Source organism: Centrocercus urophasianus, unplaced genomic scaffold (genome assembly GCF_019232065.1).
Source record: "Centrocercus urophasianus isolate 14NV4802_14NV808 unplaced genomic scaffold, USGS_Curo_1.0 seq_29, whole genome shotgun sequence".
Classification (NCBI taxonomy): Eukaryota; Metazoa; Chordata; class Aves; order Galliformes; family Phasianidae; genus Centrocercus; species Centrocercus urophasianus.
Window position 1 is genome coordinate 13,352,228 of NW_024884855.1, and position 25,139 is coordinate 13,377,366.

A 25,139-nucleotide genomic window follows, 5' to 3' on the forward strand; every position below is an offset into this window, starting at 1 on the left:
CTTTGTCTGCGGCCTTTCAACCAGTTTCTTATCCATCGAGTGGTCCAATTTGGAGATAAGGATGTGGTGAGGGACCGTGTCAAAGGCCTTGCTCAAGTCCAGGTAAATTACATTGGTCACTTTTCCCTTGTCCATTGATGCTCCATCACTCCACTCATAGAAGTCTACCAGATGGGTCAAGCATGACCGGTGAACTGTTCCCTGATGACCTTTTTTAGTTGGTTTCAAGTAATGCTGTGATCTCATGATAGGGAAACCCCTCTGACAGTGGTTCTGCTGCACACATCTCTGAGCTTGTCCTATCTGGAGAACAGTGCTTAATAAACGCCCTTGGTAGTGGTGAGTGTATTCAGATGGTAAGCGTTATTGCTGCTTAAACGTGTGGATGACACACAGCTTTTCCAGCTATGAAAGTTCTGATACGTGAAGTGGTGATTGTTGGAAGTGTTGAAAATGAGTAGCTGAAAGTATGATTTGTAGATAGTTTTATTTGAGGTGCTTGTGAAGCACTCTGAAAAGGTATTTATTTTCAGGATTTGAACTTCTGTGTGAATGCTGAAAATATAAACAAACAAACCCCACATCCCTTGTGAAAAGGAATTGATGTCTGCTATTATTGTATTGTTTGTATGTCAGTAAAGAGTTTCTCTGTAGATTTTTCATTTTTTCACTATTATTATTTTCTTTCTTGATTCTAAACAGTGCAAAAAATGTTATTTGTGTAACATATAGTTGAAAATTTAATGCATGTGGGACACAGTTAATCTGCCCTTTTTTAGTCTGAGCTTGTAGGCTTTCAAGACAGTGCATTTATTCACAGCCAATAAAGACTGATGCAAAGAGTGCCAATTCTGCGCTTTGTGTGTAACTGAGGATCTCTCTATAGTATATTCTCTGGAGAATATATTCTTCAGAGGTAGAATGTTAATTCTAGCAGACTGAAAAGTAGTTTCAGGGATGATACTGCAAAATTTGTTAGTGGGATCTGTTAATCACTGTATAAATTGAAACTTAGCTTTTGTTTTTAATTTTAGTTCTCTTTACTGTTGTTCTTGTGCACTGAACAGTAATTTCCATCTGAAATAGTTGTCTCTCTCCTGGCACAGAAGTACCCTTCTCACAACCGTGGCAAAGAAAATGCTTTCTGGAAGCTGCGTTTTTCTGCTCTTTCGCTTTTGTGTCCTCAGCAACACAGTCACTTACAAAATGAGGCTCTATAAAACTTGACAAGATGTAGCATCAGGTATGTGATGCAGGAGCTTCCATGTCATATTAAAACTGGGTGGGAGAGGGGGAGGAAGGGGAAAAGATTTTTGACACGAGGTGTAACATTAAAAATGTGCAGGCATGTCTGTTCTGAGGGGCAGAGTCAACTTTAGTATGCTGAAGGGACTTGTTTAAAAAAAAATAAAACAAAAAATCAGGCAGGAGCTCCTTAGTGTTTCCTTGACTCTTCTGAGTTGCTAGCCTTAGCATGGCTGCAACCAGCAGTGCTAGAAGGTCCTGGCAATTTGCTGCATGGACTGTTCTGTAAGTGCTGCTCGAATTCAGAGTAGTGCTGCTTCAGAGGTGGAGATTTTGCAGAGATTTGAACCTGGTGAGGTTCCCTGTGAAATATGAAGCATCTTTTGAAGAAAGTATCTGCTGTAACTTTGTGGTCTGTTTTCCTCACTCTGTTGAGAGTCCCCTTTGCTCTGGCTGTCCTCTCCCACTTGGAATTGTTTTGGGTGAAGGCTTCATAGAGCTGGGGGGCGGTTTATTTGTAAATTGGAGAGCTGCTGGTAGACATTTCCAACAGTTTCTTACAGTTCCTGAATAATTATGCAAGGGAAGGAGGAGGGGGTTACAGAGCGTTAAGAGCCGTAGAAGCACCATGAGCGGCCCGCTGCTGCCGGGAACGAGCGCAGACCGCCGCTTACTGCCGCCGCCCCGCCCTCAGCGGCTTCTGCCGCGGTTTCCCAGCGCTCCGCGCGGCGGCGCCCGACTTGGCCCAGCGCGGCCCAGGGGAGGAAGCGCGGAGCGGCCGCCTCCCGCCCTGGGCGTTCTCCGCGATGCCACTGCTGATTAACGGGGAGCGGATTGATCTGACTCGGCTCACGGGAGGCGTGATCCGCACCCACCCGCACCTGGAGGTGAGCAGGTGGCCGAGCCCTCGCCGCGGGGTCTGCCCGCTCTTGCCCCGAGGCCGCCTCGCTGAGGGCCGCCTTAGGGCGGGCCGGCCCGACAGCGACGTGAGCGCTGCGGCGGCTCTGGGCGGGCCTGCGGAGGTAGCAGGTCTGGGGCGGCTATGCGCGGCCCCGGCCCGTGAAAGAGGCGCGAGGTGGCTGAAGGGAAGCGTGTCCGCATCGTGGAGGCAGTAGCTGCCCTGCGGTGAGAACTTGGCGTGGAGCGGCGGGGGCGGTCGGTGCCCTCGGGTCAAGGAACCGCGGGGTGAACCGGCGGCTAGGGATGGACGTCGGGATCGCGGTATCGGAGAGGTGTTAACTTAGTTCTAATACAGTAAACGTTTTAATCAGAACGGCAGCTCGTGGGTTAGGAACTGCCTAACAGAGCTGGTTGGAGAGCTGTTTTTCATAAGAAAGTGCCGTTTTGTGGAAACTGAGTTCTTGTAGAGGGGGGGGGGAAATTTAAAAAATAAAAATAAAAATTAGTGCAGATTTGATAAAAACTGAGTGAAATAGTTTTGGTTTTTTTTCGGCTCTAGTGTAGAAATGTGCACAGTAGCTAGCCAGCAGTGCAGTCAGAGCCCAGGAAGTCAGTTTTCCATCGGTTAAGCATGATGATTAATTGCTACAATTTGCTAGTAATTAATAAGTATATTGGATTGTGGCCATGAAAAGCTGAAAGTTTCACGTTTTGGAGAAGAAGGAAATTTTCTGGCAGGTAGTGATAGGATGAGAGGGAATGGCCTGAAGTTGCACCAGGAAGGTTCACTTTGGATGTCAGGTCAGAATTCCCTGAGAGGGTGGTTGGTTAGGGGAACGGGCTGCTCGTGGAGACTGGGGAGTCACTGTCCCAGATGGTGTTCAAGAAATATGTAGATGTGGTGCTTAGAGACATGGTTTAGTGGCTAGTGGTAGGTGGACTGTTGGACTGGATGATCTTAGAGACCTTTTCCAACCTTAACGAGTGTATGATTTTGTGCTGTGTAAAATTGCAAGATCTGCTGTGGCATTGTCTGATGTCAGCTTGGCCCTGTCCTGTTGTTCCTCCATTTACCTTCTATAAAGCAGGGAAAGAGTATTTTCTGTGTGGGGAATGATGGGATTTAACAGCTAGCCAATGTGTGGCAGGAAGATGAAAAACTAGAAATTCAGAATCCTCCAAAATACAAAATATGCCATGTTTGCTGCTAACCTGGGTACCTTTGCTTTTTGGAGGTGATGTTTCTATCAAGTGGCTGAGAATTCAGCCTCTGTAGTCTTTATTATCATTTATCTTTAGGAAAAGGCAAAACTTCTAAGAAGTCAGCCTACTCAAATTGTGGAACCCAAAGGGCTTCTGTATGTCCAGCAGAGAGAGTTTGCAGTGACCACCCCTAATGATGGTATGTACAAGTGTAAGCACTTCTGCTAAAGCAATTATTACGACAGCAAAGTTCATACACAATCTCTCTCCTTTAAAATAGGTTCTGTGTCTATTCTTGGGTCGGATGATGCAACTACCTGCCACTTAATTGTGCTCCGACACACAGGTATCTTAATGGGTGTTCTGCACACAGCCTGTACCTCTGAGTTAGTACAGCTCAGATCATCACTGGTTTATACTGCATTAATGAAATAAGCTGCAATTTCATTTATATAAACTGACGTCTCAAAAAGTTACAAGGTGCTTTAACTGTGATAAATTCAGAGAGTTTGTGTATTCAGTACCAGTTCCATGTTCACTTTGCTAAATGAGCAAATCGTAAACTTGATCTGCTTTAGTGGCCACTTTTGCAGCGTCTCACAGGCTGGGTGTGAATGCCAGAGAGTTCAGCCAGCTGGATGAGCAGAGTTTGGCAATAACAACAACAACATGTAGAATTTATGGGAAAGGCTTCCTGTATTTCTGATAGCAAGGGTGTTTCTTGGTCCTTACTGGGAAGGTGTTTGCACCAGTCATTGTCCAGCTGATTTTTATAATGGGGCGTACATAGAGGTTATTGTCTCATACAGTCAGCCCATCAGCCCATCTCTTATGCTAGAGGCTACTGAACTAATAGAAATGAGTAGATGGGGCGTAGTTCTTGCATTCAGTAATAGTGCAGACTGTTGTTGACCTGAATTATGGTAGTGAACAATGTCCACCAGTGTCACTGTCTTCTCACATCTTCCTCAGGCAGCGGAGCCACATGCTTGACACACTGTGATGGATCAGACACAGAAGCGGAGGTGTCGCTCATCATGAGTTCAGTAAAATCTTTCTCTAACACCACAGGTTATGGAAGGTCAGCTTTGCTTTGTTAATTGTTACATGCTGTTTTTCACAAGAGTAGCTGCAGTTTGTAAGTTGTGGAACTGTTATCTGATTTTATGGGGTTCAGACAAGGTAACCGTGCAAGAAATATTTCTGTAAGGGGCTGTATGGAAAATGATAACTATTTTATTGATTTATTGATGATGTTGTTGTGGGTATTTTCTATCAGTGATCTAAAGCATAGTTCTATTCTGAATAGTGGCTTTATAAAAATGCCATTGAGTGGTTTGGTGTTTACTGTTTCTCAGTAACTTTTATTTCAGATGTACTAAACTTTCCAAATAACTGTTTTTAGTTGTTCTGTTTTTCCATGAGAAATGTTGGTCTTGTGAATTCCTTTTGGATCTGAGAATCTGTCTGGGATTTTTCAAGGACCCATACTGGGGAAAAAAACAACAACAACAACAACAACAACAACAACAACAAATTCTGAGATAGATTTTGGCTAGCAAGGCTTTTCTTTAGTGTGGAGATTTTTTGCCTGTGTAGTTTGATAAGAACAAAAACTCCATGGACTTGGAAAATGTGGTCTCTAGAACTCATGATCTACCTTGCCCAGTTTTGAAAGATGAATGTTGGCCTTGCTAGGTGATTGATGATGCTTCCTCTCACTTTTTTATTGTTTCTGAGACCTTGCACCCAAAACCCAAAAATGGTCACTAGTTGTCTTTGTTGTTGTTTTTTGTTTGGTCAAAAAAGCTCACAAACAACGCCTGTCTTTATATAGACATTTCTGGGAGAAGAATGCTGCTGTATGGCCTAGAGTAGTTCTGGAGACCATGGGAGTAAACTCCTTCACATTCAGCTCACTGTTTTTTGGGAACTGAGAGGTAGTTACTGAGTTATGTCCAAAACTGAGGCGCTGACCATCACAGATACCTTGGGTTTCGATAGAATTGCATGTGTGTAATGCTTGCTGAGGCGTTGTTTTTTTTTTTTTTAAATATTGTGCTGTTTCTTGAATGATTCCTAAGTGTTCAAAAAAAAATTACCAACCACAGTTTGCTACACATACAACCATTAACAAGTGAGACTCCTCTAATGATTGCATTGTAGTTTGGACTGGAGATTATTTTGTAAAGGTATTCACTTTGGGATGTCATCTTAACTGCTGTTTCCTGTTATTCCATCTCTGTTAGGCTGGAAGTGCACCTAGTTGGAGGTTTCAATGATGATAGGCAGTTATCACAAAAACTTACTAATCAGCTTCTTAGTAAGTTCACATTTTTTCCACTCTCATGTAGAAAAAAAATAGTTCTGACTGGATTTGGGTAAAATCTGCTTGTAATCTGAGCACCATCATTTAATAGGAACAAGTGGGGATTAATTTTGGAGGGTGTTTTCTCTACTTGCAAACTTGCTGAAGAGGAGGGGTTGGACTTCTGAGGCTTGCCTGTGGCCAGGTGTGGAGCAGGGAATTGTCATTTGTTCCTGACATGCATTGCAGGGGGTAGAATGGGAGTGCTGTTCAGCTGGACCTAATTCCTAGCTCTGCTGCTGACAAGCTGATGTGTGATCTTGCCCAGGTGTTGTCACCTGTCCAAATCAGTACATGGGGATGTCTTGATCAGTTACTATTCCTTTTTCACTTTAATGTGATGAGGTAAATCTTAATTTGTTTGCAATTGCCTGATGAAAGATGTTATTTCTGTTCATGAAATCTGTACAGAGAAATGGTTATGGTACTTTACAAACAAATTGGGAAACATGAAGTACCAACTTAGACGTTTCAAGTGCCCTGGCTTATGCTAAGCACTTCCCAAACGTAGAGAGGCATTGAGCTCACTGGAGTTTGGAAGAGACGGGCATGTATTGAGGGAGGTGGCTATGGGACGAGGAATTTGGTCTGGCAAATGTCCTGTGGGATGTGCCCCTCTTGCCCTCTCACATGTTATGATGCGATTCCTGTTACGTATGGTACATATTGCATGAGAGCTCAGCACAAAATGTTTTGGTTAACGTATTTTTTCAGCTTCATGGTTTTCATGTATCCAGTTACAATTTAAAACATTATATTTCTATTAGAACTATGGGAAAAAAGGTGAACTTTTCAGGGGGAAAAAAAAAAGTGTGGGAGGGGGAAAAGGAGAATTGAAGTACATACAATGAAAGGCTGGCTTTGCTCAATATATATATAACAATTTAGGAAAGTACTTAAATATGTGCAATTAACTAAAGCAGAGTTGATGTGATGCCAGAGCTACTTTAAACAATGTCAGTAAAAGGAGCAAGTGGCACAACTTCTTAACATGCTTTTGACATCTTTAATGGCTACTCTCTGTAAATTACTGGTATGTTTAGGAGCTGTGGCTTTTTCTAAAAGTTGGTTTGATGCAAACCTGAAAAACACTCTTTGTTCTGTTGTGTTATCTATGAACACTGTATTAAGTCCCTTCTGCCCATCTATTCTGCAGTGTGCAGCACTGATAATCCCCCTGTCTATATTCAGCACCTGCTTTGCCACCAGTCAGTCTTATATATTGCTGCTATTGTTTTTGCTGTAGGAGCGTTTGATCTCCAACCAGATGATGTTCATTTAGTGACTTTCTGTGTATCAGGTAAGAAAATGTCTTCTTGTGTTTTTTTTGTTTTATTTTTGAAGAAATTTTAGCTACTGAAATCGAAGTACAGCTATTTCCATCCATAGCCTTTTTAAATCTGTCCTGTAATAATGGTACGCATCCTCCCACTTGACTTGTATGTTTAAATTTTATTATTTACAGTGTGTTAATGTCAGACAGCCTGCTCAGCAAAGATGCCCTCAGTTAAGACTGGGGAGGACCTGTGAATGTTACCAGGCCATTTCCTGCCTTTGTATAGCTTTGAGTATTTAGAGAGGCAACTGAGAAAGGAACTTAATGACCTTTGAGGTTGTTAGACTGTTTATAGACTCCTCCAGTTAATTTGTAACATGTGATGTCACATAAATAATTATTTCCTTTTCTTTGTATTGTATTCAAGTCGTATATAACCTTTGTATTTAAATGTTACTGGTGACTTGCATTTTTGAAAATTGACATCACAGCAGTTTTACTTTTTTTTCCTGGGACTTTTAAGCTGATTTTGGCTTGCGCAGAAAATGGAATGACTAGAGCTGGACCTAGTGATACGAGAGTTCTCCTGTAGGCCCCAACATGTTAATGTTGACCTTATCACCTTTTCCATATTCATTTTAGGCTTTGTCCTGTGTTGATTTTGTTCATTTGTTTTTCCTTCAGTCTTTTTAAGCACTGTTAGCTCAGTTCTTCTCTGGTAATGCACAACTGAGTGAATTCTGTACAGAAAAAAGTCTGGTGCCCTACACATTTGACCTTTCTTTCTTACAGAACTCAATGACAGAGAAGAGAAGGATATTCATTTGCCAATCATTTACGGAATAGGTGAGTTAAAATAGAATTGTTTGGGTTTTTTTTGGTAACTGGATATCTTTTCAGATTCTAGTAGTAAATGCACTGCCTTTAATGTTTACATAATGCCTGTTGTAGAGTGCTGTTGGAGGTGTGGCAGAAAATAGATGTTCTAAGATAATGGGGCCTGGGGCAAAGAGAATAGTAATTGGCAGCTTCTAAAATTCCTGCTACAATAGCAGTGTTGTGGAGGTAGTTGTTTTAAGCAATGTTTGGTAAGAATTAAAATTGTGTCTTAAGTTTAAACTCTATTTCTCACCAGCTGTGAATGTAAAAACAGCAGAGATTTTCCCTGCAACTTTTCCAGAAAAAGGGCCAGATGAGGATTTGCGTTCAGCCCATGTTTTAACAGGAGCAAGAGTGAGTATAAATAAAAGTGGGCAATGAAATTCCAAATCAGGTATCATTGCTAGAAAGTAAGACCACTTAGGGGCAATGAGTTATCGTAATATAGGGGAAAAAAAGCCAAACAGGTTGGTAGCTGTAGTGGAAATGCTGAGTCATGGCTTGAAGCAGTGATGGAGCACCTGGTAGGAAGGCAGGGTAGCCCAGGGAGCTCAAGTGCATGCAATGCAATGCACTGAATGATGGAAGGGTGGAACCAGGATCCACTCCCTTTCCAGCCCTCATGTAAGGCTGGCAGTGGAGGCAGAGGCATCTATCTGGAGATTCCTGTTGTACCTGAGGCATTCCAAAGGTAAGCAGTTTTCTTCCCTTGTTTCTTCACCTGCTGCTGCAGCATTTGTGCTTGTTCTCATATGCTGAAGCCTAGGATTTTGCTGCTCCACTATTATTGCTGTACTTTCCATCACATTATAGCATTACAGCAGTACAAATGCTTTCCAGCTTAAAGCATTTCTTTGTCTCTTTCATTTGTTTAAGTGCTGTCTAACTTCTAAGGCTCCCTGTAAACAGTTCTGTGTTACTGCAGCTGACAAACATTTATGATGCAAAGACTGAACAACTACACATTGGACCTTATTTCTGGAGGCCTTTCCCACATGTGGATTTCTGGTTAGAACAAGATGATCAACAGATTCTACAGGTACGCTTTAGCTGAGAACAGAAGGGGTAGGGCCTGTCAAAGCTCTCCTCTGCCTATAGTAGGGGAGGGGGAAAAATAATTGTATTAGAAGGGAGAGTAATTGAGAGCTTTTGTATTCTGAATTTCAAGCAACTCTTGCTGTCATCTTGTTTTTCAGAATCTTTCCACATCGCCTTTGGCTGAGCCACCCCACTTTGTTTCCCACATTCGTTCTACTTTAACATTTTTAAAAGCACATCCATTTCCATCTCATTCCCTGTTTCCTGATAGAAAACCTCGCATATACAAAAAAAATGAAGAAGGGTTGTGGGAACTGGTTTGTTCTGACAAGGCCTAACGTGGAACCCAACTTCAGCTACTTTAGGGAAGCATAGCAGTACCAGAAGAACAGCAAGTTGTTGTAAAAGCGTGGTGCGGGTCATGGATAGTAGGATTCCTATGCTTTTCAAATAAAATATTTCAACAGAAGTAACGTTTCTTCTGCATTACTTAAGTAGGAACCTCAGTTACTTTGAAGTAATTGTTTTTTGTTTCAATGCTTATCTGTGCTGATCAGACTGCTATAATACAGACAGATGGCAATGTTGCAACCTAGAGGCTAGAAGTCACCATATGAACATGGAGTTGAGAAACTCTTTTTCTATGTAAAGTGAAAGAAAGTTGTTTATGCTTAAAGTCTACCGCAGCTTCTACAGGAACTTCATTCAAAAATATATCTTAAGACTAATAATTTGAAGATTCTTTATTGAAACAATCAAAGAAGAGCTGAAGAATGAAGCTCATTCCACCAAAACTACTGGTTTAACAATTCCAAATATAAAAACATTAGAAAATAATCATTGTGGTGATAACTTTATTCCCCACAAATTACTCTTGTTAACTTATTCATTGCACCAAAGAAATCGCTGAGGAAGACTAGTCAACTTAACTGTTTTTGCACTTCAGAAAAATTGCACTCTAATTTACATAAGTTACTGCAAGAGCAAAACCTACCCACGGGATTTTGATGCTGAAAGTCAAATGAGGTGACGTTACTATTAAAAAAAAAAAACAAAAAAAAACCCTTCATTTTTCAGATCAAAGTTAATCCTACCCCCATTATAGCCATTAAATTGACACCCTTTGCAAAAAAAAAAACCAAAGCAAACTATAGTACTTGTGTGTCTAGCTCTGTAGGGATTGAAAGATTTTCTCCAAAAACCTTGTTGCAGAGCAAGCTTTCCAAAAGATGTTGCTTCCACAAGGGGCTCTGGAAACTTCCAGAAAAGCAACTGCACTAAATCATGTGAGGGCAGGGGGGGAAGATCTGTACACTGTAGCCTTTGATGTATCCAAAGCTTAACTTGTGCCTTACATAGTCCTGGACACTATGAACTTGCACTGTAGAGTAAATAAACTATATATTTTCATTGAATCTGTACAACTCCTGCCCTAGGAAAGTTGAAGTTATTCAAAAGTAAGTGTTGAAATCAGCACAAATCTAGTGGGTTTTTTTTTTTATGCTTTGCTCTAACTACCTTTAAAAATACATAACAAGGAAAGTCCAGTTAATGATACTACATGTGTTACCAGTGCCATGCAAAGGAAAAAAATGTATTGGTGATTCTTTTTAGTAGTAGAAGCAAGAGGCCATTTAGGCATGCAGAGGCACTATTTCTTTCTGAACCGCTTAAAACTCAGTAACTTACTTTAGTCCTCTTATACTCAGGGCCTCACCTGAACAGAAAAAAAATAGGTGATGACAAAGTACAAATCAGTGACTGCTATATATACACACAGGCACCCATCCCTAACACTGACTGCACCACTGCTGCTTGGCAATGTTCTTCACAAAAGTGCTGAAAGAAAAAAAAAGCAAAAGTAGAACTGGCATGACTAGGCTGTTTTACTGAAGAGGTTAAACTGAATATTTAATATAAAAATGTTTTAAAAAAAGCAGTTTCTTAAAAATATACACATAAGATCAATTTACAGTTGTTGGGTGCAGCTGTATTCTTAATCTTATACATGGCTGCTGAGTCAGTATCTACTGTCAAGCCTGAAATCTTATTGGAACTGTAACTGCCTATTTTCTTGACAAATGTTTACAAGCAGGCAGTTAATAAATCTCACTGCAACTTTGTTGACACCAACATGTACAGGATTAAAGCAACTGTACTAAGTGTACACAAAGACAAGTCTTTCCTGCTTGGGGAAAATTTCTATGTGTGCAAAATCCCAGTTAGTAAGTTACAGTACTTATATTACTGTATTAGTGTGTGGCATTGTTCACATTTTAAATGCATCATTAAAATATCCTGCCCTTTGAGGCATGTGATTTATGCAGACAGTCTTAAATCCAGAGTCTGGTTTTTATCTTTGATTTCCTTGTTCTACATTTGTGCAGTCATTTGGTGATTTGCTGCTTTGAATGTCCTCGGTATCTTTATTTGTTGCCTGTAGCACCTCCTTGGGCAGCTCTGTTTTTAATGTCTCCAGTGGTCTCTGCTCTTGGCCAGGTGATAGAGTTGCAGGACTCTGAGCCAGCTTTTCCAGATCATCACAGTGGCCAACTGAACTGGTCTCATTAAATGCATCAGAATTTCTGAGACCCCTTTTAAAAATTTTCTGACCTGTAAAGTGTTTGAAGAGTACAGTACCAGTGATGCCATCAAATGTGAAGTGTAGTACACAGAAGGCAAGTTTCAAAGAAAGCGTCTGAATTTTACAACTACAAAGAAATAGATTTTATTCAGGTGCTAATCTGTACCCTAACCATATAAATACTTCCTTCCACTTACACGTACATATGCAAGGCAACAAGCACCAGTTATTTTATCCTGTGTACACAGAGAATTGTTAAAATTCAGCTGAGAAACCCATTCCAAAGTCATTGTAAGGTGTAGAGTTTCACTGAAAATCACAGGCTAGAAGCCAGCCAGAAGTTCAAGAGGGGTGTAGAACTATGGCTTCCCTGAGAGTCAAATCTACATTAATTACTAATATATCTAAAAGGAAAATGCCATGCATTTAATAGTTATTCACTCTAGAATGGCTTTGTCAACACAGTATTAGGTAGTAACAGACAGGTGCTCAAATACACAATAACATATTACTTACACTTTAACTTCAAACACAATTACTAAACCTACTATTTTTTATTTATTTTTTTTAAACTCACCTTCAGTACTCATAGAATGACTTGGGTTGAAAGGGATCTTAAAGATCACCTGGTTCCAACCTCCTAAGATAGGCAGGGCTGCCACCAACTATACCAGAGAAGGACCCAAGACTTCACACACACTTTGGGGGGGATAAAAAAATCTTACATTCCTAGAAGAATGTCTTAGAAAATTTACTGTGGTAGTATTTTGTGCTATGTTTAAACTACATTATTTAGGGAGGACTTAAGATCTAATTCCAGGTATTATAACAGAAAGGAAAATCATGCAGGTCCTCTAGCGTCACTCAAGTCAGATGTGTGCTGAGGCCAGGGTGTTTCAACAAGTTTTAGAATAAAATCACAAAGTAGAAACTTACCAGAATGTCTTTGCTTTGTGAGGCTGGAAGTTGGAGTTGGTGGTGGAGTAGTACCTGTACCTTGGGCTTTTGATACATATGTAGATTCTGTGGATTCTAGTGAACCTGCAAGTCAAAAGGAAGTAGCAAGCTGCAAGTTGAATATAGACAAGTTCTCTTTTCGTCAGTTTTTATATATATATAGTTTTTTTAAAAAAATAATATATATATAATTTAATATATTATTATATATTAAACTTTTATATATATATATATATGTATATGTATATATATATGTAACAATCTTGTTTTTAGTGCAGGTTTCTGAAACTGCCTGTCTGCAGTTAATCTGAAACTGCCACTCAACTGTAGCTGATTTCTGAGTAACTGGGGACAGAGTTGCTGAGTCTCAAAAAGATGAATAAAGTTCCCCTCACACTCACTTTGCAACAATGGTAGACACCCAGTACTCAGTTTTCCCTTTCCTTTGAGGCTTGACACATCCCCAGCTGCAAGCCATCAATCACTGCACTTTGAAAACATATCTAGTTATAAATGGTATAAGCATTCCCAAGGAAGCCTTACTGTTCTCTTCACTAAGGACCTTGAAGACAATGTATTGAGAATAAGATTCCAAGTGCAGCAGAAAGTCTTCCCCACTAGCTCATCTATTTATACATGTAGCATTTGTTGCAAGAATAGGCACTTCCATAGCATGTCTGGCCAGCAATTGTTCCTCTTTTTTTTTTTTTTTTTTTTTTGCCAGTATCTAATAGAGCTTTTTTTTTTAGCATGATACAATATACAAGAACAAGACGTAAACTATATAAGGGATGAGATTTTCTCATCAAAGTGTTACAGAAATAGTGAAGAACATGTTGTTCCTTTACATCCCAAGGGTGCGTTATATCACTCAATTAGCACAAGAAAGTGTTGCTATTTCAGTATAAAATTGGAAACATTTAGAACACAGCATAACATGGCTGCAGATGCACGGAGTCCTACCTGCTGTTAGATTAAATGTTCTTCCTTTTGGTGAGGCTTGGAATGGAGAAAACCAGTTCAGCACAGAACCTACTACGGGTATTTGTCGTAGCAGCCCCTGTGAAGTCCACAATTAAAGACCAGTGAGCCAGGGAACTACATCATGACAAGCTGTTACATAACTTCATAACCTTACCTCTTCAAGAAGTCGTTCTTCATTTGCTTTCTGAAGCTGAAGTTGTGCTTCCTGTATCCCTTTTCTAACAACTTCAGTCATGTTCTCCAACAACTAATGAAAACAGAAATTACATCATCCTTACGTATATTATGTGTATTTGAAATTATATTTTTAATTCAGGCTTTGAGGATGTAAACTGACAGTCAGATTTTTTTTTTCTAATTCTGCATTTTATGAGAACTCTTTCATTACTACTGTAAATTAAAAGCCATACAGACCAACCATAGGATTTTTAAAACTATATATATACACCCAGAAGGCAGAAGTCACATTTGATACTGCAAAGGCCTAACAGCTTACTGGGGAAACAAAAGATGAAAAAACAAAGATACAGTTTTGTTATGTGCAAGACAAATGCCAATTTGCCTAATATAATATGAGCTTTAACATCAGAGTCCTTGGTGACAGGCACTTCCTCCAAAATGCCAACAGTTTGTGACTGCATGCTAATAAAAACAAAATGAAAAACTGAAAAGATGATTTGGTCATCACAGCAAGCTAAACCAACCCAGTGTAACAGGGGGATATATTGTTTGCAGAAGGGGGTTGAACAACAGTTTTGAAAACAAACAAACAAAACCAAATAACATGCGCGCGCACACACACACACACACACACACACACAAAAAAAAAAAAAAAAAACCCAGCCAACCACCAAAAACCAAACACCACAAACTGCCTTGAGGGTAGTACAGAAAAACAAAAGATGCTGAAATGCTCTTTGATTTATTAACACATACTCTTGAATTTTCTTCAATTTCTCTGCCTGTTGCTGCAATAGTTTCAACTAACTCCAACACATCCAGATCCTCAGTTACCATGCCAATATAAATGCAGTTCTTCTGTCCTCCAAATTCTGGGCCTGTGAGCATTGGGAGAATCAAGTGTTGGTAATATATTGAGAAGTGTTACCACAATACATTCTATGCCCATACTTACAAATCTAGAAAGCCTTATAAATGCATACAATGCATGCCCACTTCAGTAATTAAGTGCAATATCTGCAACAGGTTACACTGCGTTTCACTAGATACAAAATTCCTTGACAGCCTTAAGTTTACAGAGAGGTGCACCTGCAGTTTTCATTCTTTCTGGCAAGAAACCGTTTTTAGGTCTAGTTGCTCATAGGTTGGTTTTCACATATTTTGGTTAAAACAGTGCAACTTGCTCAAGCTCTGCTGAACATTTATCGACTGAAATAGGGAGCGAGGGGAACAGTTACAGATGTTGGTTATAAATTAACTACATATACAGCAGTGTAATTTTGCATTTTAATGAACTATGTACATGTGACCTGCTGCAAGATCATAATGCAGCCAGGAAGACATCTTGCGTTGAAGCTGATAGTGATTTTTTTATTTTTTTTTTTAAGTGCAGTTACCCAGAGAAAAAGTGAGATCCGACTCCAGCTCATTTAATTTTTTCAGAAGTTCTGTGTTAATTTTTTCCAATTCTTTTTCTTGATTGTCATCATTCTTCCCATCACTGTGATAGTTGTATCTTCAAATCAAGCCAAGAGATAGTAATTTCACTTTAGAGTACATAAACAAACCCCACTGATCTAGCTTGCTTCTACAAAATTCTGTATTTTACAAACCAGAAGCTGAAAGCAACTTTACATATTATGAGATTAAGGGTTGGGAGCAAGGGGAAGGCTGTCCAATGCAAACTTAATCAAATACAACAGATTTCTAGGTAACATATTGATTACTTCCAGTGTTTTGATTTTACAGAATCCTTCCCGGTAGACTGTATCAGATGACTGGAATGACACTCAAAGGGCTCTATTCACTATGGAAGTGAAGAATATGAATGTATATTATGCTTAGTATAATTAAGCAGCATTGCACATTACATTCTTGCTTAACAGACCAACATGCTGCCTCCCATATTAAAAATACTTCTATAATTTGCTTAAAAAGCAATTCACCTTTTCTTAAAATAAACAATATAAAAAACTTGTTTAATTGAAAACAAAACATGCAAACACTTCAGTGGGGGCAAAGCCAGATAATCGCAAGCGACACACATCCAAATCACTACCAGAGATATACTTTATTCCTTCCTTTCCAATAGTGCGCTGCCTATCCACCCATAAGGAAGAAAATACTGAGAGATATACCTTACAATACCTAATCCTGGCCAGCTGAGATCTTCAATATACAACAGGCCTACTGTTCTTCTCACTTCTTGCTCAAACTCCTCTCTCAGTTGCAGTGTACTTGTCAATACTGGTATCTTCATTTTTAAGCAGTCTACTAACTGATCAACATCTTGTATTTCAGTTCCTAAAACTAAAGAGCCTGTGGTATTAGCATGCAGTGAAAGTGAATGGACACGCACAGATGTCTGAATTAAATAATCTGTAAATAAGCCACTGTAAGTCAATCATAATTTTCAGATAGTACTGAGATACCTTGATCTGTATGTACCGAAGTCTTTTCTTCATTTATCTATGCACTGTTAAATCGAAACAATCTGAGCTAAGGATTTCACAACAATGAGATAGTAAGAAAAATTACTGATGTTACAAACTAAAAAGGACAATACATTTTTTCATTACATCATTACATTACAGTAGCCTCCATCAGAAAAAAATCCTTTTAACATAGCTAAACAGATAACAAATTAGTTCCTGTAGTTTGCTTTTAAAACTGTAAAAATCTCAGCATCATCAAGCAATTTTATTCTACAGATCTAGTTTCCCTGTGTACATTACGGATCCTCTCACATCAACGTCATGCTTTCTGATAGCCTAAACCATCCTACAAAAGCTAGAAGCAGCTACTGTTCATCATCTGATCCTGATGCTCTCTTTTATGTTACTCTATGCAGCTGCTAAGTCTAAACAAACTATGTATTTGGTGCTACCTTAAGCAAATTCTCAGCAGTTTCCAAAACACAGATTTGTTTCTCTGACATCAGTAATTACAAAAAATAATCTAGAGGTTTAGAAAATATGTAGTCTACTTAGTTGTATTTTGAACACAAGCACCACTTCAGTGCAGAATCACCTGTGTAGAAACATCAAGCATCTTTTTCCTTACAGCTGTGAGAAGGAAAGGCTGGGATGATTTATCCTTTGTATTTCTTGTATGACTCTCAGAAACAAAGTGTGTATCTCCCTTGCTTTTCCTAACAAGTTTACAAATGTAATTCATAAAAATCTGTCTTTGCAGACGTAGTGAGGACACGTACAGTATTTGAGCCATGTCTAATGCACCCACTACAGAGGCACACCTGAAATGATAAAGCCAGTATACTTTATTGAAAATATAAATAATCCTCATAATTGGACAATACTGTAAAGTTTCTTGAATGTATCTGATTTTATACCAGGAGACTGACGTACAATTTTATAGCAAACTCCAGTGTTTACAACTGGCTGAGTAATGTGAATGTTACCTGCAGAAGTCATTAATGGGCTGAAACGCACACATGTGCCTTCATCTTCCAATTCTACCACATCAATCCCACTGGCAGGAACGAGCTGTGCCAACTGCTCTCCTAGCTGAAGAGGTGAGATACAGTTAAAGGAATGTACAGATACGACCTCACAGTCACCGACTTTGCACAGGAGAACTACTTGCTAAACAGTTTTCTGTATTTGTTAAAATCACTGCTGGTAAAAAACAAAAAGAAAAAAAACAACAAAAAAATTCACCTTGCCAGTAAAAACAGATAAATTGGACATATACTTAAAATGATGAAAACTCAGCATAAGCTGTAAGTCTGAAACTTCTGCAAAATCGTTGAGTATGCCATGATCATTATGTAATTGTTCTAGAATAGTTATGTGCTCAGCTCTGTGAGCACAGGTTTCCCCCCCAAAATTCTAAAAGCTAGGAAAAAAAGCCTGTCTGCTCACAACTAAACAAGCACTGTCAATGGAGTACTTTGCCAACTAAAAAGAATTCTGAAGTTTTCACATTTTCACCCAAGCAAAACAAAACACTACCAAATGTTTAAGATGCAGTAATAACATTAGTAAGAATTACACGATAAAGGAAAAAAAAAAAGCATGAAAACAACTGCTTCAGAGCAAATCTTTCTTCATAATCCAAAATGTCCAGCTGATTTTGCTAAGGACATCAGATCAGGAATAATTACTAAGCTTATCTACCAAAAGCTTTATTATTACTGATGAACCCCCGGAAGAATTAAAATCTCTTACCCACTGATTGAAAGTGTCATAAATGTGTCCTTCATTACTTATTACACGGTGCTGAATAGCTGAGGTCTGTGCAGCACGTGGTGTTTGATCTGAATCCAAAAATACAAGAATTACAGAAGGGGATTTGTATTTTCTTAACTAAACAAAAAGACAACCTGAAATTTAGACAAAAGGTGATTACATTTCCTAGGTAACATAACACATCTAAACTCTGTACTGAACATGAAGCAGACTAATGAGGAATTATTAAACAAAAAAAATATTAGAAATCAGTTGTCATAGCACACAGTAAGGTTTAGTTTTAACATTTTAAAATTCATTTTTAACAATTTATTTTTGTTTTAAACTATACAAACATAATAGTAAGAATTTAAAAGCCCATAATACACACAAAATATGGAGAAGGCAGCCAAACATTTTACATCCTTATATTTCAGGTGGGTGACTTCTGCCTATGTAAAGCTGTTCAAACAAAATGCATCAATGTAAAAATAAGTCATTTTACTGATCCAAAATGAATGTTTCTTTTGCAAGTAATGCCACTAAGTAGATGAAAAGCAAAAACCTTCCCCCACGTGAATCACAAAAAAATCCACAGTATTAAAATCAACGCTCACAGCAAAACTGTAAAGTTTTCTAGTAGTCAGTTCCTCACCCAACCAGGTATCTTCTCACCCTCCACAAACAGCACAACATCCTCTGCTGTAGCCAAGAGGACATAAAAATTCTCTTTTGGGAGAGCACATCCAAGGATGTTCTCTGCCCTGAGCTACGTTTAGTGTGGCTTCTGTACCCACGACAGTACTTAAGAGACCTGTTCCTAATGGTATTCTGTTATTTTTAAAACTATGCAACAGAAAACAGCAGTAAAAGAGAAAAATGCAGTTCTTGCAACTAGCCACTAAACATTTAAAGGAAAAAGGGAAGCCTCAACAAAAACCAGTAGAACATCTTCCTTCATCAGTACCTTCAAACACAGCTTGCAGTTTATGGGAGATGATTAACAATCTGCTCTCATGATCAAAATCATGCACAAATTTCAGTCAAGATAGTAGAAATTACTCACTATGAAAATACTGAGCCTATAAAAAAAAAAAAGCTGTGTGGTTTTATCACTAGATAAAGGTATACCTTTTAAAGGATAATTTAGACAAGAGAAATGCACTATATATAATCTACCAAGTAACAACTTACCTAATAATTTATCTATTAAAAAAACCCCAAAGAAGTAAAAACACAGATCACCACCAAACAAAATAATCCAGCAGCAAGTCATGTACCTCTATTTAAATGCTTCTGGAAGAACTTGAAAACCACCACTGGTGAACTCAGTTCATCTTCAACCTTAACAAAAATAAAATACTAAATATATTTTCAAATATATTTTTTTAAACATTTACCAGTGAAGAATTTTTTAGACTGCTGAGCAAAGCAAATAATTTTGTTCTAACTGCAGTAACATTGTTCATACTATCTCAGAAATAGAAGTTAACTCTTCAGGAATGCGAGTAAGCATTTCAGCACAGACAGTGGAGAATAAATCATGACTTAAAACATGCACAACTAAACTTTGATCATCATAAAGCAGGAGAACCACGCACATTCACTAAGAAATGTATCTTAGTAAAGAATGTTGATTTAGCTTTAGGTATGCTCAGATATTAATATTTAAAGAAAATTTTCTTCAAAATCACACCAGAATCATTGCGAGACATCAAGAAAGTTCCACCAGGAATAACAAGAAGATAACTGATTCTCATTTTTGGGTAGGAGAGATGCACTAGGCAACCTGTGTAAGCAACTAAAAGCATAATCCCACAAATGCAAGGTTTATTCAGGCAGAAAGGGCAAGTGCCACAGTAACTTCAACTCTCAAAGCCACTAACACTCCTAGAAAAAACACCTTTGCAATAAAAGGATTATTGTCACTTGGAATGATCCTAAAAAAAAAAGCGTGTTAAATAGAACATTCAGAAAAACTGAATTTGGAATTAGTACATTAGATGTAATTTCCAAAACAAATTCTGTTGCAAGACTGTCAGCTAGGATAACTTTTACATGTAATTTCCCAGGTTTTACAGCATTATCTCATGGGCAAGATGCAGTCAGAATCTATGAGCTTTAAAAAAAAAAAATGATTAAACCTATTATCAGTTTCATAAATGTATTACCAAGAAGATAAAAAAGGTGTTTTAAACAGAAATCAAATTGAAGTCTGGAGACAATTTCTGGATGTCAGCTCCACTGAGTGCAAGCGTTTACTACGAAGGAACAAGTACAATCTTGAGGTCACACACAAATGAGCTACATAATTTCACTGAATATTTGAATTTAATCAAAAAAGATTCCAAACATCTTTAAAGTAATTACTACTTATATATAAATAGTATTTTTAGATAGTAAAATAAATAGTATAATAGTATACATATTTTATATATATAGTATATATAGAAAGTATATATATAGTATATATAAATAGTACTTTTAGATAATGTCTTTTGAGTCAAAAGTTGTTTGTATCTTTTAATAGGTCAAGACTATTCAACCAAAGTATTAAATGCAGACTGTACCGAAGTTTTAATGAAATCCAGGTTTTTCAAGTTTTCCAGCAACCTTTGACTCTACAAGAGAACAGCAGAAGGGAAACAAAATAAGGGCAAAACACGAAAATTATTCTGACAAATTAAATAGTCACCAACATAATTTCTATTTGCAAACAAAAGCCAATCAAGTGTGGGAGATCCATTCAGTTCTTCTTTATAAATTTAAGTTGTAACAGGAAAACGTTTTCTATCTCTAGTAAAACAGCTAACACAAAATGCTTTTCATTATCTTAATGTGTTCGTTGACAAAATCCTAGGGATACTACAACTCAGTTGACTAACTAAAGCACAGTATGCAGATGTGAGAAAACTGTTTTGCTACAATAGCATCTGTTTATAATAGATTTCTAAATTATTTTCATTACCAAAAAAGACATTCTTACAGTGGTTTTAGACTATGAACAGGCTAGTACAAAAGCTAAGATCACTCTTAGATGCCACAAAAAAAAAAAATCACACAAAGAAAACCCAACACAATTTAATGACTAATTATATTTTGTCCCTCTGATCTTTCATGCCAGTAGTTTCTTCACTAACCTTTACAGCAACTTTCCACTTTCCACATCCTTTAAGTCCCTCTCTCAATCTTAAGTTTCTTTAAAAACTTTTAAGCTACAAATGTTTTGTATATAAACGAGGCATTTCCTGACACATGTTGTATTGGACTATATATATTTTTAAGATACATATATATATTTTACTTTAGTAATGATCTTACTTTGAAAACAGTGCAGTTGCTATTGTATTTGAAGAAATGAGTTGAGATTCTTTTTTGTTCAGCTTTGTAAATTTACTGTTACTTGAATTCATGGCATGACCTGGGTTGAAAAGGACCTCCAAGATCATTTATTTCAACCCTCGAGCTGTGTGCAGGGTCGCCAACCAGCAATCAGGCTGCCCAGAATGCCTCCAGGGATGGGGCATTCCAGTGTATCGCCACCCTCTGTGTGAAAAACTTCCTCCTAGTATCCAACCTAAACCTCTCATCTTAGTTTAAAACCATTCCCCCTTGTTCTATCACTATCAGCCCACATAAACAGCTGTTTCCCATTCTGTTTATACATTCCCTTCAAGTACTGAAAAGAATTGGTATCATGCCAAATAGAGAAAGAAAATTAAGTCTTTCTCTGAGCAGTTTTCAGGCAAAATGTTTAATATAGAAGAGTGACAGATGGTTACAGTTTTACAATTTAGGAATAACAAAGATTACGAATTTTACACATAAAAACTAATGAAATATACAAAGTAACAGCACATCCTTCCCTTGAACATTGCTATTCTCCTTTATTACTTAATCATATGTTAGGTTTAGGGTTCTAGCTGATTCCACTACAATACAGTGATAAAAAATATGTATTAACATCTTATTATTGAAACACTTCTGAGTGTAACAGTGTTCTGTGATAGCTGTCTGGACATTACATGTACTGCTTATTGAACTTTGTTTCTGCTTGGAGGCTGATTGTTAAATCAGACCATGAGGATAATCAGGAACATTCTTCAGGCCATACACAGAGAAGCCAAGTGGCCATAATCAATGTATTAACAAGCTGCTGCTTACTAGCTGTGAAGCATGCTTTATCCTCTCCACAATCCCATCATGGCCTAAGTACTGCAGAGAGAGCCACAGTGGCAGGGCACGAAGTTTTTCTACAGGCTGACTTGATGTCAGCCCAGCTGCTAAGGACTAAAAAAGGAAAAAAAAAAAAAAAACAACTGTGATTAACATTTTTCAGTTACTCAATTTTTGCCAGATTACTGGCGATTGCAACTAAAGTCTCAACATCTTGAGAATGGTGACTGAAACGCTGAACGTACCAAAGAAGGATCCTCATGTCTGTAGAGTGTCACTGCAGGTACAGCTGGCAGACCCAGCCAGGAACCCAGAGTAAGAGTCATGCTGTCACATTTTGTGGCCGCCTAAATTTTATTACAATAGGCAGAATATAAACTATATGCATTTTGATTAGATCATGACTTAAAGTCTACAGTGTTATAAGGTTTCTAGATGTGGTACAACATACCAGTACAGAAGAGGAGACATAACCCAAAGCCAAAGTTGCCAAATTCACACTAGAAAAATAAAGCAGTATTAGCACATACTAAGTGTGTATTAAGACAGTTTTAACATTCAGTTCAAATATGCCATGTTAATGTGAAAATGGAGGTCATTTTTATTCATACACATAAATTAAAATTTTAATGAATTGTGCAGTAGGTGTTGCTATTTGAAATTCCAAGGTTTTAAACCCAAAAACAAAAATCTGTTTCATCCTGAAAATGTGGCCAACCTTCAGGGAAATCATCCCCCCCCAAAATTATATCTGTAATTCAGCAGCAATTTGGAATCAGAGGCATACAAATATGATGCTATATAATGAAATACTGAGAGAAACTGAATCTCTACTCCATGCTCAAAAAATATAAGAACACTGGAGCGCTCAATAACATTGCCTGAGTTCTTCCAACTTCTTTTCCTTTTGGTTTAAACTTTCTCCCAGTTATGCTGCATAATGCACTTGTGGCACCCTTCTTGACATTCATGGAAGTAATGGCACTTCTACATCCTTTCTCATTCTCAATAACCACTATATAATGTCTCCCATTAATTGTCTCAGGAAGTTCTCTTCTGTTTGCATTTCAAGCTCTTCAAAGCAAGGGCAGGTAGGATTACCTTCTGAGTAAAAGTAGCCCATAACCTATGCTGAAGTAATCACTCCAATTAATTATTCTTGTATACATAAAACAATCTCATACAATGGCAAAATTACAAGCACGTTAAATTCTTAATGTGGCAAAAAAAGAGGTAGCCTTTTGGTCTTCCACTAGCTGGTTAGCCATAAAGCTATGTGTTGTTCATCAAATGGACTTTTACATGAATATAGTTTTATAAATATACATCTCAAGTTTCATACCCTTCTACATGGAGCCACATTTTATACTGCTCACAAAGTTCCTTCAGCCGCCCAAGTTTATCTGTGTGCCCAGCACCTGGCGTCCCTTTGTTGGAAAGGAAAAAAATGCAACAACAAAGGATGAGCATGCAAATTAGGACTCTACATAAGACCTCTTGTACTGCTGCCAGAAAAGTCACAAACAAGAATAGGAAGGAAGATATTTAAGAACAGTCAACCACACAATATTCATATAATTGTGATATGAACAACTGATATTCTGGATAAAATTGAAGATGCTAGCTGTGTTTGCCAGTGCACGTTAGAAATTCTGTGAAAACTAAATTACCAAGGCACCCATACAAAAAGTTTTTTTTCTTAATTTAATATTTTCAAGGTATGACTTCAACTGGAAGAATGGGAGCCAAGATTAATGTCTTAGATATGTGTATTTATGTTTAAGTCCAAAGCAAGTAAGCCATTTCCTTCTGGGCAGTTTTGTTTAATTAACATGAGAAAAATGCAGATTTTAAAAGTAAAGTTGATGGCACATCTATCAAAAATTATTACTTGCTAACATGAAATTGACTCTCAACAAGATTTACACACATTAAGATGAGTTTTAGTTATATTAGTACACCATCTGATATAGACAGAATTGTAGCAGTATCATCCAATTTTGAATTAGGTAAATAAAACTCCCTCTGGACAGATTGTCATTAAGATACTTCCTGATATTTCTTGATATGCAGCCACTAAACTATTTAAGACAATGTACTTTTATTTTGGATTTTATATATGAAATAGTATGCCTTTTTTGTTATTGTCTGTCCACAGCACTTACCAGCATTAGCCACAAGCAACAAAGGCAGTTTTCCACACTCAACATCATCTTTAATCAATCTGTCCAACAAAGCAACATCCTATTACCAATAAGAAAAAGATATATAAGTATATGTATCAAACAACAGAGATTTGTTTTCACTGAACTAGAAAGTGTGTTATGAGTGAAAAGGGACAACATACTAAAGTTATGAAAGGCGTTCTCAATGTCTTTGTTGTGACTTGCAGTTTCTTCTCAAAAGGTTAAAAAAAACAAAGGTCAAAAAAGCCTTTGTGAAAAATACGACATAAGTACATAGTGGACTTTGTAAGCATACCTTCTACTATGCGTGTTCTAGAAATCTTGGATTAAAATGTGTATTACTACATATAAAAAAAATACTCAGCATATTACAAGGCCAACACACAAGCTGCTGGCATTTTAGAAAATTTGGTTTATGGTAGAGTTACAGGCTGGAAAATGGAGTGAACATCAATAAAGTTGTCAGGAAAAAGTTTATTAATGAAAAAAGTTCTTAGGGAAGACAAACTCACCATTTGATGCTGAGATCCAAACATAGTGTTACAAGGCACATGGCACATGCAAGAGAGGGGTAACCCTAGCTGCAATAAAAAATGATGGAAATTGAGCAACTCAGACATGCTTCAGGAGAATCATTTCAAATGTTTGCAGAAGCATACATATTAAGTGACAAAAAATAATAAACTTAATACAAATCTGGGTATTACACCCTGGAAAAGGATCTTACTAAAATTTATGATTAAATTATTAGTAGAGGAAAGAAAGCATATGGAGAATTGAAAACAAACAGCCCCATACAGTCAACATCTGTTTGGTTCTTGAAATGCATGTAGCATTTCTAATTAGATACCTGTGCCCTGTAGAAGAGCTTAAACTCAAGCCTCTCTTTCTTGGACAGCCTTGCATGTCTGCTTTCTGGAGGGACCAAACTCCACTGGAACTTCACAGACACCTCACTTCAAAGCAAAGAACA

General features: G+C 37.8%; 2 protein-coding genes across 8 annotated transcripts in view; one reads left to right on the forward strand and one right to left on the reverse strand.

Moving 5' to 3' along the window:
* The first annotated feature begins 1,985 nt into the window (after window positions 1-1,985).
* Window positions 1,986-9,378, forward strand: NTAN1 (N-terminal asparagine amidase). Of its 2 annotated transcripts, XM_042828018.1 has the most exons (10): window positions 1,986-2,132; window positions 3,445-3,547; window positions 3,629-3,694; window positions 4,321-4,429; window positions 5,598-5,671; window positions 6,963-7,016; window positions 7,785-7,838; window positions 8,128-8,225; window positions 8,797-8,910; window positions 9,068-9,378. In XM_042828018.1, the coding sequence occupies exons 1-10, from the start codon at window positions 2,052-2,054 to the stop codon at window positions 9,245-9,247; spliced, it is 933 nt and encodes a 310-aa protein (XP_042683952.1). In that variant the 5' UTR covers window positions 1,986-2,051; the 3' UTR covers window positions 9,248-9,378. The 2 variants fall into 2 exon arrangements, with proteins under 2 accessions (XP_042683952.1, XP_042683953.1); XM_042828019.1 differs by lacking the exon at window positions 3,445-3,547 and having other exon boundaries at window positions 2,048-2,132.
* A 259-nt stretch (window positions 9,379-9,637) lies between these two features.
* Window positions 9,638-25,139, reverse strand: part of PDXDC1 (pyridoxal dependent decarboxylase domain containing 1) — a 29,972-nt gene continuing 14,470 nt past the window's right edge. For 4 of the 6 annotated variants that reach the window (XM_042828013.1, XM_042828012.1, XM_042828011.1 and 1 more), the window contains exons 7-23: window positions 24,679-24,747; window positions 24,146-24,224; window positions 23,323-23,407; window positions 22,432-22,480; window positions 22,226-22,327; window positions 21,969-22,094; window positions 20,375-20,425; window positions 19,085-19,148; window positions 17,805-17,893; window positions 17,036-17,141; window positions 15,753-15,924; window positions 15,012-15,130; window positions 14,371-14,492; window positions 13,589-13,681; window positions 13,414-13,510; window positions 12,430-12,534; window positions 9,638-11,522 (exon numbers count right to left, since the gene is read on the reverse strand). In XM_042828013.1, the coding sequence (XP_042683947.1) occupies window positions 11,263-11,522; window positions 12,430-12,534; window positions 13,414-13,510; window positions 13,589-13,681; window positions 14,371-14,492; window positions 15,012-15,130; window positions 15,753-15,924; window positions 17,036-17,141; window positions 17,805-17,893; window positions 19,085-19,148; window positions 20,375-20,425; window positions 21,969-22,094; window positions 22,226-22,327; window positions 22,432-22,480; window positions 23,323-23,407; window positions 24,146-24,224; window positions 24,679-24,747 (1,788 nt within the window). In that variant the 3' untranslated portion in view covers window positions 9,638-11,262. Of the gene's footprint in view, window positions 11,523-12,429; window positions 12,535-13,413; window positions 13,511-13,588; window positions 13,682-14,370; window positions 14,493-15,011; window positions 15,131-15,752; window positions 15,925-17,035; window positions 17,142-17,804; window positions 17,894-19,084; window positions 19,149-20,374; window positions 20,426-21,968; window positions 22,095-22,225; window positions 22,328-22,431; window positions 22,481-23,322; window positions 23,408-24,145; window positions 24,225-24,678; window positions 24,748-25,139 lie in introns of those variants that run through there. The other 2 variants (XM_042828014.1, XM_042828015.1) reach the window with 2 other exon arrangements.

Coding starts and splice junctions, on each gene's coding strand:
- NTAN1 (XM_042828018.1), top strand. CDS start 2,052: ATGCCACTGCTGATTAACGGGGAGCGGATTGATCTGACTCGGCTCACG. Junction 3,695..4,320: donor AATTGTGCTCCGACACACAG/GTATCTTAATGG, acceptor CATCTTCCTCAG/GCAGCGGAGCCACATGCTTG. Junction 7,017..7,784: donor AGTGACTTTCTGTGTATCAG/GTAAGAAAATGT, acceptor TCTTTCTTACAG/AACTCAATGACAGAGAAGAG.